Source organism: Motacilla alba, chromosome 6 (assembly GCF_015832195.1).
Source record: "Motacilla alba alba isolate MOTALB_02 chromosome 6, Motacilla_alba_V1.0_pri, whole genome shotgun sequence".
NCBI lineage: Eukaryota > Metazoa > Chordata > Aves > Passeriformes > Motacillidae > Motacilla > Motacilla alba.
Genome location: NC_052021.1, coordinates 35,745,030 through 35,757,777, shown reverse-complemented (window position 1 = coordinate 35,757,777; position 12,748 = coordinate 35,745,030). Strand labels below are relative to the sequence as shown.

At 44.0% G+C, this 12,748-nt stretch overlaps 1 protein-coding gene across 4 annotated transcripts in view; it reads left to right on the top strand.

Annotated features, from left to right (window-relative positions):
- Positions 1–12,748, top strand: part of INPP5A (inositol polyphosphate-5-phosphatase A) — a 184,372-nt gene that overhangs the window by 121,521 nt on the left and 50,103 nt on the right. For all 4 annotated transcript variants that reach the window (XM_038141314.1, XM_038141313.1, XM_038141316.1 and 1 more), the window contains exon 9: positions 1,812–1,896. In XM_038141314.1, the coding sequence (XP_037997242.1) occupies positions 1,812–1,896 (85 nt within the window). The remainder of the gene's footprint in view (positions 1–1,811; positions 1,897–12,748) is intronic.

The window sequence follows — 12,748 nt, the reverse complement described above, 5'->3', positions numbered from 1 at the left end:
AGACTGTTTTTGTAATAGTCTGTTTATTTGGAAAATATGTCTTTGCATAATTCAATCACAGGCGTGGTACTCATAATCCAAATTTGTTTCAAGAGGCCTTCAGTGGACCTTGATGTCATTCCTGCAATATCTGTCATTCCTCTGCCAGCAGTAAATGGCAATGAGCAGAGCCAAAGCTGATCCTTGAATCAGGACAGTTGGCAAAGCAAAGTCTTGCTCTGATGTGTAAGTTGTGGATGTGATTTTGCAATGATCGTGTTAGCAAACTCTGGCAATGTAAATGGTTTAACTTTTAAGTTCTCATTTTCCTTCAATTTTCCGTGAGGGCACTAATCAAACTAATGTTTTGTGCAGGTCAGGAGTGACAGGTTTTTCTCAGGGCTCGCTGGGAGCTGACAGTGGGCAGTATTTATTAACAGTGCCTGCAATAATCTGTCAGCTAAATGGAGGATTGGAGATTTTCATAGCAGAAACAGATAAGTCTTTGCAAGAGATTTTCCTCAAATGATCAGTGTCTTAGGCCAAATGCACATAATTTTTTCCATAGAATAATATTCCTTATGTAATAGATTACTGTTGACGAAAACTGTGAGATGTTTTCAGAGGAGCAGTATCTCATTGCAGATCCAGTGTTACATCTTTCCTTATAGCTTTGAGAATAAATGGGTGTAATGCGTTAGAACTTGTAAAGCCATCTGAAACAATTGCCTCCTAATGGGGCAGCAGCGCCTCCTGACCAGCATTGCCGGATAGCGCTTTACCTGTCCGTGGGGGCTCACCTGGAGTTTCTGCAGTGTAATGCTTTCACGTTGATGTATTCCCAGAATGTTCACAGGGTATTGCCTGCACTCGTTCCTTAGTTCTCTCATCTTGCACACCCAGGGGGGTTCTGTGCATTTTGTCTGTATGAGTTCTTTGTGGCTGTGGCAGTTGAGTTTTGGATGTTTCATGGCTTCCTCAGCCACTGATAGGAGATGAATTATATTGATTCCTGGTTTGAAAATAAGTGTGACTTGGTGGATTTCTAAATGCCAAGATCTCTAGAAGCTGTAAAATTGTGTATTGTTGAGAATACCTTACAACTGTTGCTAATAATAGATTAGCTAATAATATGACGGTTTTTAGTAATACAAGATTTGAAAGATGGATAGTAATGCCGCATCTCCCTGGGTAGGACTGAGCAAAGGCTTGAGGACAAGTCAGTCTTCGCAGCTGGAGCAATTATTTGTTAGGTGTTAGCCACAGCCTCAGCAAAAATCTGCTGTGAACAACACAGAGAGCTGTCTTGAGAGAGCTGTAGCCACTCTGGAAACCTCAGGGGTGCTCAGTCTGTCAGATGGGATGATTGATGTCTAGCCCAACCCTGTCACTTCTTGTGTGGTTCACAAAGTACCCCAAAACATGGGTAACATTGCTTATATATCAGTAAACTCAAATGTACTCTGACCCACTGCTAATTCAGCATTCCTAATCCTTACCTGCCCAGCCCAAAGCTATATCCTTAAACTTTCCAAGGTGTGAGGGACCTCCATGATACCCTCAAGATTTCCATGGTCCCCAAATGCCACTTCTGCAAGATTTGTATCAACTGCTGCAAATATGCTTTCCCCAGCTTGCTCTGTCGGCCAGGCATTGGAAATCAGATGCACTGTTGTACAGGGGCTGGAGAAAAAATTGCCTAATTGGTAGTTTTGATGGTTCCAGTAATTATTTCTGAGACTGTGCTAAAGGATAACATGTGTGTCTTTGTATATTCTTGCATGTTTGTAAAGCCAAATGACAGGTTTGTTCTGTTTTCTTTTTTTTTCCAGAATTATTGATCAGCGATTTGAGAAAGTGTCATATTTTGTCTTTGGAGATTTCAACTTCAGACTGGATGCCAAAGCAGTAGTAGAGGTAGGACTTCTCTTTTTCTTCTGTTGTAGACCCTACCAGGTTTGATTTATCTTTTTTTTTTTCCTGTAGAAAACCTAAAAGTGACTTGACAAAGTAATGTTAATATTGACATCAGACTTGCCCAAGACTACTTCTAACAGGAACATCCAACAAGTAACTAACATTGTGTGCTAGACTTTTGCCATCTCCTTATAGCTCACAGTGAATCAGAATAATTTCCTGCAAACACAGGAAACCTTCTTACTCTGAGGAAAAACAAGAGGCATTTCCAAAATGTCCGTGGTAGAACTCTACACTTCACAAGTACAGGCAGTCACCAGTACAGACCTTTGTGCCTGTAGCATCTTGATGTGGAAGGGTGACTAGGAGATTTGCATAAAGCCAAAATAATGTACTAAACCTTTTTCATTATGAGTTGAGATAACCTTGACCTGAATGCTGAAGCTCCAGGTAAGGTGGTGTCAGAAATAATACCCAGATTGAAAACCACTTAATCTTATGGTTTTCACACTTTAATTCTCTGAGGTACTGCCGTGTCTTTTTGGTGTCCTTGAGGGTAGGCATGTATCTTTTGAGCCAAAAGTTTTTATTTTGTAAATCTAACTGTGGGAAATGTCCTGTGTGCCAAAGGCTGGCATCCCCCCATTCAGGTGCAGTGCTGTTCTCCTTCCTTACATGGTCAGTAGTCCATCTGTTGAAAAACTGGAGTTTGATGTTACAACATTACATATGGAACTAATAACATCTTCTTGGAATCCTTTCTGTAGTGCAGTCAGTCAGCCAAGAAGCTTAAAGCATAGTTGAAATGAAAGTCAAGTCACTAATTCAGAATATACAGCTTCATACTGCGTATGTTAAGGGTTAAAACCTGCTCTGCTACCCTGTGGCTGCCGTAGTTATCACCAATGTTCAGAGATCACTTGATGGTGATCACTTCAAAGAACTGTTAATGCTTTTTCTCTTCTCTAGTGGTGTGATGGTGTTACTGAGGATGTTGCTGTCTGAGAACCCCTGTCAGTCACTCTGCAGCAGAGTTACCTCCTGCACTCAGTACTGATGAATGGTGCTCCAAGCTTTTCCTGACTCACATACTGCCAGCAGTCTGCAGGACTGAAACTGCAGAGGGTGTTTGCTTTAGTACCAATAGATTAAGATTTCTGTGTTTGTATCTGTCAGTTTCAAAATCATTCCCATCAAACAAAATAGTGTCACTAACCCCAAATGATGGAAACTGAGCAAGCTGCAGAGCAAGTAGGGTGAGCCCAGAGGTTTCTGAGCCTGACACAGTACTCTGTGTCTTGGGAGTGTTTTACCCCTACTGGTTTGTGTTGCTGCATGTGACCACAAAAGGTGTAATTGGAAGATCAATCAAATTCTTTTTCTCATTCTTCCTGCCCAAGATGCAAGCCTGTGTGAGTCTACAAAGCACTAGAATAATACAGATTTTCTTTTGGATTTTTTTGGAGAAGTAGCACAGCCCAGTAATCAGAACTTCACCCAGCCACTCTACAATGTTAATTAAGCATAATTGAATCTGATTCAGAAACTTACACTTCCAGTTTATACATGGACAGCTAAAATCACAGTAAGTTTGTTTTGTAGTGTTTTGTACTTGGAGTAGTTTATAAATCTGTACGTCAGCAGACCCCAAAGCTGTAAGAAACAGTTGTCTGATGTGTCTGGGACTGCCTCTAGACAGCAGGACAGTCCTGAGGGAGTTACTAGTCAGAGTACAGCACTGGCAGTGAGGGCTGGCTCCTAGGTGACAGATCCATTCCTAAAGTAGAATTTGGAAGGACAGAGCTATAGGCCACCTCTAGAGGGAATTGTACTAGATGGGACTTGGCGGTCTGATTGTGTTTAAGATCCAGGCCCAAATCACCTCACGAAGTAGCCTGTGAAGGGTGTGACTCAAACGTGCTGTGACCAGGCCATGTACAGCTGGCAGTGGCAGAACAGGAACAGGAGCAGGCAGAGGTGCTTCTGTCCCAAACCCTCAGTGCCAGCCCCATGGTGAGGCTGTGCTCAGCTGGGAACCCCCCACTCCAAAGGCTGTCCCAGTCCCTTCTATGTGTGCCCATGCAAATGGATATTAACCACTATTCAGCAGCAGAGTTAATACTGGGAATTGTAAGGGTTAATCCATTGACCCGTCATCTTTGTGTATGTTACTAAATTTATCTCTGCTTTTCTTGCTGACCTTTTGAATTCCCTTTTGGGACCACAGCTGCTGAGTGCTTGAACACTGAGATGCTACAAGCAATACTTGTGTAAATGCAGACTGTGCTTACATCAAACATAAAGAATAAAGTGTGTTTGTAAATAAGTTCCCAGTTAAGCCAATTTGAAGGGAGAATCTGAGAGCTGTTCAGAATGTAGGGTCCAGACCCTGATGTGCAGTGTCCTAAATCAGATGCAAAAAAATGTTGTGCATATTAATTCATAATTAGACTATAAATCATTAATATGTAATTTATTGAACACTTATGGGAGCCTTAATTTAAAGTCACATTGATTTCCTTGCTAGGAAAATCTGCTTTGCTGTTGTTGGAGTCATGCAGGGGGAGGTTGTTACTGGCACATGGGCAATGCCAGGTGCTGTTGCTGAGGCAGCACCAGTGAATTTTCCAGGTGTGTTTGCTGGTCAGTTCCTGACCTGCCTCGGCAGCATCACTGGGCCGGGTCCCAGCAGATCCCACTGGGACTGTGCAGCTGAGCAGGGAGCCAGTCTCTCGCTTTGAGGAAGGTGAATGCCAGTGCTTTACCACTGTAGAACATCCAGAAGATCTCCCATTAGAGTCCAGCCGTTTGAAGGACGCCACCCTGCTCCAGCCAGCAAAAATAACCCTTGTAGTTACAAAATGTGTTTAGTAAGGCAGTAACTGCAGAAGAAAGATCTACATTTCCTTGGGTTTTGGTCACTCTCAAATGTGCTGTAAGACCTGAATCTTTTGTCTGACAGCCAGGTAAATTCACTTAATCTTATATTGGCAAAGGTGGCTGAGGATTTGCTGCTGTTTAAATTCAAAGTTTTGCCTACTGATTTTTTTTTTTTTTTAAATGCTAGACTTCTTTGGGTGTTACAGCGTTCTGATTATTTGCCCACTGGTTTCAGATACCTTCCAGCACCTCTATTCCCAGCACATTTGGAAGTGTTTGCAACATATTAAAAATGATCCCATGCACGGGCTGCCACCTGGGGCTGCCACATGCAGGGTGCCCTTTCCTCTTCTTTTTAGAGAAGATGCTAAATAAAGAAAGATTTCCCATTCCAGCTGGCCCAGGCACTGTGCTGGAACTTGGAGCTGCTTCTCTCCTGTACCCTGCCCCAGCCCAAAGCATCTCAGCTCCCAGCTGTGCTTGTCCAGAGGAGTATTTCCCCTTCTGTCTCAGTGAGCCAGTTTACCACTCTTGCTCTGTTTTAGTCACCATTCACGTGTTTTAGGTGGGTCTAGACCAAGGAAGAGTATTTTTTCAGTCAGCTGGCCATAGTAACAATCTGTATTAACCTCTGGGAATTATTTTATTTTAATATTTAAAGAAGTTATTTATTGAATCTCCATACTAGAAGTCTTCCTCATGCAATACGTCCATTTTAGCAAGGTATGAGCTTATTTTGACTGTTTGGGAATAAAACCGTCTTTCTGAGACTGCTGATTCAGGAGTCTCTTAGAAAAGTACCTTGTAGTTCTAAGAAAAAAAATCTAAAATTGTGCGCTCCTCAGTCCCAAGAATGGCAGCTCAGTAACAAGTTCCGTTTGTCAGGCTTTAGGAGAAAGTCACATTAATCACAAAACCCATTTGCTCAAGGTAAACCATAGCCTTGCCTTGTATCCAGGAAAAAATGAGAAAAAAACATTTTTTTTCATTACTAAAGCCTTGTTAGGGTTGGTGGCAGCTTGGTAAGCTGGAGAGGGACTAAGTGTATCGTATATGAAAATTTATAAAGGTAGCAACAGAAGTGGTGTTTCAGGATTCCAGACATTTTGACCTACAAAAAGCTTTTAGGCTCTACCTGCAGAAAAAAAAAAAATTATGCCTTCATCTTAAAACTCGGAATTAACCTTGTTACCCACCCTGTGTGCTCCGTGGGTTACGTCAACCAGAATATTTCCTTTCTAGACTTCTGCCAAGCAGCCCTTTGATAAGCCAGGACTGGAATTGCTGATTAAATGTTTTTTAAAAGGTAATAACTGCTCATAAGAATTTACATGTCTGGCTCCATCATTCACTTGCACTGTGCCTCTCTGCCACCTCTGACCATGTGATTTTATATTATCTGACAAAACAGGAACTACTTCATTCTGGCCTGACTTTTTAGTATTGCTGATGCTGCAGTGAATCTCATCATTTCCATTTGATCACACTTAGCACGAGGTGGTCTTTCATTCTGAGCAAGCCACTGGGGGCATGGTATCCCTTTATCCAGCGTGCTCGTGCCAGCAGAACTTGGAGGAGCACTCCTGGCACTGCCACGGTGTGTGCCTGCAAAATGGGGACCTCTTCCTCTGAGACATCACTCGCTCGCTTTTGAGCAAACATCTCTTGTTCAAAATAAAAACTGATTAACATCTTTTCATATCTGAATAATTGATCTAGATCTTACTCAAATCTGAAGAAATATTTTAAGTTGTTTCATCCCATGTGTTGGACACTAACAAGGATCCTTGCAAACTCCAGCCAACAAATGATCCATTAGTAATTGTCATGAAAAAGATTAATAGTTAATTAGACAATTATCACTGATTTGAACAGCTGATTCAAGTGAGGTAGTCAGGTGATGGATGGATGTGGAGAGTTAATTATCTCCTCCTTGGTACAGATGTGCTTCCCTGGACAGAAACAGGTCACCTGTCAGGATGAGGCTCTTGCTTTCCTCATGCATTCAGGAGACACCACCTGGCTGTGGTGCAAATATTTGTGGGGGGGTGTGTGTGTATTTATTTTTTAATCTAAGTAATATTTGCAGAAGGTTCTTTGAATGCGTCAGGAAAAGGGCATGAAAGAATTGCACAGTCTTGTTTTTACAATCACAGCAATATTTTTTTTTTTAATTCTGACTAATTTTGCTTCGAGAAACCAGTAAAGTTCCATTGCATTAAAAATCCTGACATGGCATATAAAGCAAGTGTATATAGTTGTGGGTGTACTCAGTTGTGGCTCCCTATTTCAAACCAAACCAGACTGTTAACCTTTCCTGGGCAGTGATAACGTGCAGGTGCCCACATATCCATTTGGGATATCAGGTGCAACCATTTAATTCATGGCCAGGTGCTGAGCTCTGGGAGGTCCTGCTCCATAGTGGCTGGTTGTTTAAAACTGTAACAGGGTCCCCTTCCTCCTATGGTAAATTGATACTAAACCATTCTTGTAAGAGAGAAAATACATTTCTTTATTTCTGAGATAAACCAGCACATCATGGAATAAATCAATAGCTTACAAGTTTCAGATCATATTTTCATTCCTGGATTGGTTTTATAATCTCAAACAGTTTGCTGTAAATACCTTCCTCTCATTTTAACATTTTTTACAAGCTCAAATATTTCTAGGAAATGCTGGAGACAGCATCCTTTGTAAAAGGAAAGTGTACTAAAGATTTGTTAAATTAAAATGCATACAACTTCAGTTCTAATAAGGAGAGCTTTATTAATGTCGGTAAATTGCAGCAACACATCTGAGGCACCTGCTAAATGTTCATTATAAATTACTCTCATAGACATTGTGATGAGTTTTATATTGTAGCCAGACTTAGAAAAGCGTGCAGATTGCTTCCCTGAGGGACTGGATATATTTACTTAACAGGGTAGTTAATTGCAATTATTTATTTTCCAGTGATTGCAAATGGCCTCTGCGTTAAAGGTACATGTGGCTACTAGGAATTATTCAATTACCTCTCTTCTTAGTAGTCTAAGGCAAACCCGAGCTTGGATTCCCAGAGGCCAGGCAGCAGTGTATTAACTCAGTCTGCTCCGCAGCTTTCTGCGGGGCCAAGCTCTGTAGCCATGAGTCCTCTCAGCAAAGGAAGCTTGAGAAATGCTCATTACCCTGCAGCTGATTTTTTTACATCTTTCATTCCATACTGATGCTGCCACACGTATTGGCAAGATTCATAGGAGGTTAATTAAATCCATCTTCAAAACAACGAGGGGCCAATGAGCCATATCCCCGTTGCAACAGTAAATTAAATGATGCAATTGTTTCTACTTCCATCATAGATAAGGGGAGAGATGAGTGAATGGATTGTTCTTCGGCTGCCTCCTCCGGGGCCCCAGAGGGTCTCGGAGCATGTGGTCATAAACCTTCTTTTAATTTGTGGCTGCAGGAAGGGATGGCCCTGCTATCAGCAGGCAGAGGTCCCGCACGGCGTCATCCTGTGAAGGATGACACGGTAAAAACCGGGCCTCTTGGCAGCAGCGCCGAGCAGCTCCTGCAGCCTCAGATGCAAATTAACACAAACGCGGTGACAAAGCAGAACGGAAAAGATGATACGTTCATCAAACTTGGCACTGCCTGCTCCGTAATTAAAACATACACAAATTAAATACAATTATCTCGTGCTTTCTGATAGGGCCGGGCGTCATTAGGCTAATGAATCCCGCGGTCTGTGCGCCGGCCCCGCGGCGCGGCTGGCACGGGGCGCGCTCGCTGCGGCGGCAGCTGTGCCCTCCGTCGGCTCTGCCCTCAGCTGCCTCTGCCTTCAGCCGGCAGTGCCCTCAGCTGCCTCTGCCTTCAGCTGCCTCTGCCCTCAGCTGCCTCTGCCTTCAGCCGGCAGTGCCCTCAGCTGCCTCTGCCTTCAGCTGCCTCTGCCCTCAGCTGCCTCTGCCTTCAGCCGGCAGTGCCCTCAGCTGCCTGTGCCCTCAGCCGGCAGTGCCCTCAGCCGGCTCTGCCCTCAGCTGCCTCTGCCCTCCGCTGGCAGTGCCCTCAGCTGCCTCTGCCCTCAGCTGCCTCTGCCCTCAGCTGCCTCTGCCCTCAGCCGGCTCTGCCCTCAGCTGCCTCTGCCCTCAGCCAGCTGTGCCCTCAGCTGCCTCTGCCCTCAACCGGCAGAGCCCTCAGCCGGCTCTGCCCTCAGCTGCCTCTGCCTTCAGCCGGCAGTGCCTTCCGCCGGCAGTGCCCTCAGCTGCCTCTGCCCTCAGCCATCAGTCCCCTCCGCCGGCAGTGCCCTCCGCCGGCAGTGCCCTCAGCCAGCAGTGCCCTCAGCCAGCAGTGGCCTCAGCTGCCTGTGCCCTCCGCCGGCAGTCCCCTCAGCTGCCTGTGCCCTCAGCTGCCTGTGCCTTCAGCTGGCAGTGCCCTCAGCCGGCTGTGCCCTCAGCTGGCAGTGCCAGCGGGGACAGCAGCGCTGGCTCCACACCTGCCATCCATCACCTGCTGCCAGCGCACGGATGGCCGGCACGGGCATCCTGTGCCTCGGATGGGGCAGGGAGGGCATGGAGCCGGGGGGCTGCCGCGGGTGAGCGCTGTCCCCGCCCGGGGGTTGCCTGTGAGCTCCTGGCGCGGGGATGTGCAGGGTGCCTGGCAGCTTTCCCTGGGCTGGCAGTTCCGGAGGCCGCGGCTTCGTGCGCGTGGAAGACCAGGCTCAGCGATGGCTCGCAGTTGGTACGATCCTAATGCCAGGGGCAGGTAGCCACTGCAGCCTGCCCAGGCGTGACAGCGCTTGTCTGTCTGCAGGAGGCAGGTGGGTGTCTGCTGGATACATACTGAGCTGTGTCTGTCACTTTTTGATGTGCCCGGGGTTTTGCCCCGGTACCGTGGCGAGCGTTGCAGTCAGAATATGGGAAGCAGTTCATGCCGTGTTTACCTTCAAGCACCTGCAGCCAGCCCTTCTCAGGCAGGGCAAGGGGACTCACGGTGCAGCAGACCCTGGGGCTGGAAAAACACACATAGAACCAACCAGCAATAATATCTGGACTTTAAAGTTACTCTTATCTAGGCAGGTGTAGTCTGAATAATTTAGTGGAGTATTACAATGCATAATGCAAATCTGCCACCTGTTAATTGGGTTTGTTGGTTTTTTTTTGTTTATTTCTAGACTAGAAACTTATCAGCTCAAATGGGGCAGAATATCACCTGGGAAGATGCTATGAAATCCCCCTTATTAAGAATTATTTCATTTTAGAAGGAATAGATGTACCTACAAAAAGTGCATTCTTTCTACATTTCAGTTTATTCCTGGGTGTTACTGCAATACAAATTTTTCACATCTATGTATGAAACATGCACTAGTATTTAGATCACCCAATGATAATCTAAAGCAAAGGGCAGGGGGAAGGAAAGGTTTATACTCTGCATATTTGCAGTGTATTAAAAGCCTGTGAATACCTATTTTCATTGCCATAAATGGAAGCCTAGAGGGAGTTTTTTTCCAAAAAATTACCCTGTGTATTAAATAACTATATTTTGCTTGCCTATCAGAAACAAAATTGGGTAGAAATAATTTGGTAGCTGTCTGAAAATCAAGGAACAGGATCATATTTGCCTCCAGCATCAGCAACTCCTGTTGCAATGGCAAATTTTTTTCTTGAGTAGGAGTCAGAAATAGAGTGAGAGTTAATGAATTGAATGCACAGAGTCTCTAGATGTGTGTGCAGCTATGTTAAAACATTAAAAAATTTCTTAATTTTACCTGAAAATAGTAAGTCTTAAAAGTTGTAGAAAAGAGCAGTAAGAAACCAAGATGGAAATTTTGTTTAAAAAAACCCTTTTATTTAGATTTGACCAGTGGTAAATGTGGTCAGCCTCAGGGAGAATGGACAGAGGTGAAGTGTATAAAGCTCATTTGTGGTAGGATATTGCATGGGCCGGGCAGCAAATGATGGTGGTGAGAGACACCAGTTGCTGTTGCATTAGATCATTTGGCTTGTAATTGAAATCTTGGTCACATCTGTTTCCATTGCAGTGCAAGCCACCTTATCCAAACTGTGATTATCTGAACTGTCCTGGCAGACAGGGCTCCTGGCTGGGGTTTGTGCCTGTCACAGTGGTACAGACCCCGCGATGGACAGCACTGCTGTCCTCCCCGAGGCACAGGCAGGTCTCAGTGCCATCTCTGCCGTGAAGCTGGCAGGACAAAGGTGTGCAGAATACTGTTGGATTGTACCTTACAATGCAGGCATACCCATACATACATCTATTCCTCTTTGGCAGACAGATTTTTTATTTGTTTCTCTTTCTTCCAGCTTCTCCAGCCCTCTCTGCACTAACACAGGCAAATGGACCTGGTCCTCCTTTCACTGTAAATTAACATAGACATCAGTATTAATTTTAAGAGTGTTCAGGAAACATACCCTGAACTGCTTAGCACCATGGAATAAGCACTTGCAGCCTGTTACTTTTCTCTCTTGTATGGTTCTTGCTCTCACAGTTCTGTAGCAGAGAGGTAAAAGAAAAGGAGAGCAGCTTCTGTTCCTCAGCCCTTCTGAGGAGAGCTCACACAGTGGTAATTTCAAAACAATTTATATTGGATGCTGGTCTCCACTGTATTTCATCATGTGCATTATTAAAGGAAGCTTTGACCTTCTGATCTACATGATGTGTCCACAAATCTACCTTTGTTAGTATTGATAATTCAGACAGCAATTTTACCTTTGTCAGAATAGGATTTCCCATAATGTATCATTTTTTCCTGGTACCAATTTGAGATGAGAATTTGACATTTCAAAGCAAAATATGCAAAGTGGCAATCTAGGAATCTCAAATCGGCTGTAATGATTGCTGTAACATTTAGGTTGCTCCTTCTCCAAGGAAAGAAAGATAAAGCTTCCTGGCCCTTTATGTAGTCATGCAGAAATGGGTCACCTTTGCCTGGTACCACATGGCAAGAGAGGTTCTCCATGTCCTGCACTGCATTAAATATCTCTCAAATCTTCACTCTTACCAGGGAGATCAAACTCCTTTCTTCTCACACAGAGGTCAAAAGAGTGGGAAGGGGGCAGGATACAAGTTCTAGCAGTGACTGAGACATTACCTCCTGTGAAAATTTTATCATCCTATCTCCACCTTATTAAAATCTAATCCTGAATTCTCTCATTACTGCTTACACAAGAAGTGTGTTAGGATGTAATTTACAGCTCTTTCAAGCTTTCACAAGGGTCATCAATGTGTAATATTTTAATATGTAAAGCTCTTAAGGGGTTAAAACCAATTGTATGAAAAGAGATTATAGGATCTTTATCACATGTTGTTTATCTGATCAACAGTTAACAATTTAAGACAGTATTATCCTAGTAAAAAGAAGATTTGTTTCAGATACTGACATAAACATCCCCTCATAATAGTGGCTTTTCATTTACTGCGTTGCCATGTACCATAAGCTTAAAGGCACAACAGCTTCTTTGTGTGTCTCAATAATGCCTGTCCAGAGTGATGTCAGTCAATTTTTGACCTATACAGTCTGATGTTATTCTCAACGATCATGGAATAGATTTTTTTTTTTTTTAATGAGTGAAGAGTATGCCAATAAAATCCTTGAAAATTATCATATTTCTTAATGGCATCTTCCCTGGAAGAACAAAGTATATTACCACACAGGCCTTTCTGTGAAGTCCTGTTTCCTCTGGCTTCTGCTGGATTTTGTTGTTTTCTTTGCAGCTGACTTTCCACACTTTCATGTAACTTGCCCTTTCAGTGGGACAAATGAACACTAACAATCAATAGCACTTTCTGGTAGAGGTAGGAAAAGAAACAGTGTATGTGAAACAGCCCCCTGGTAGGAACAGGTTCTGAGTTCGGCCAGTGTGGTGGCGCTCCTGGGGTCCCATATCAAAAGTGTTTGACAAGTCAGCTTCCTCGTGCTCCTTGCAAACTGCTCCTGCAAGATGGGGGAAGAGGCTGTGGAGTGGGCCAGGGTTTATTTAGG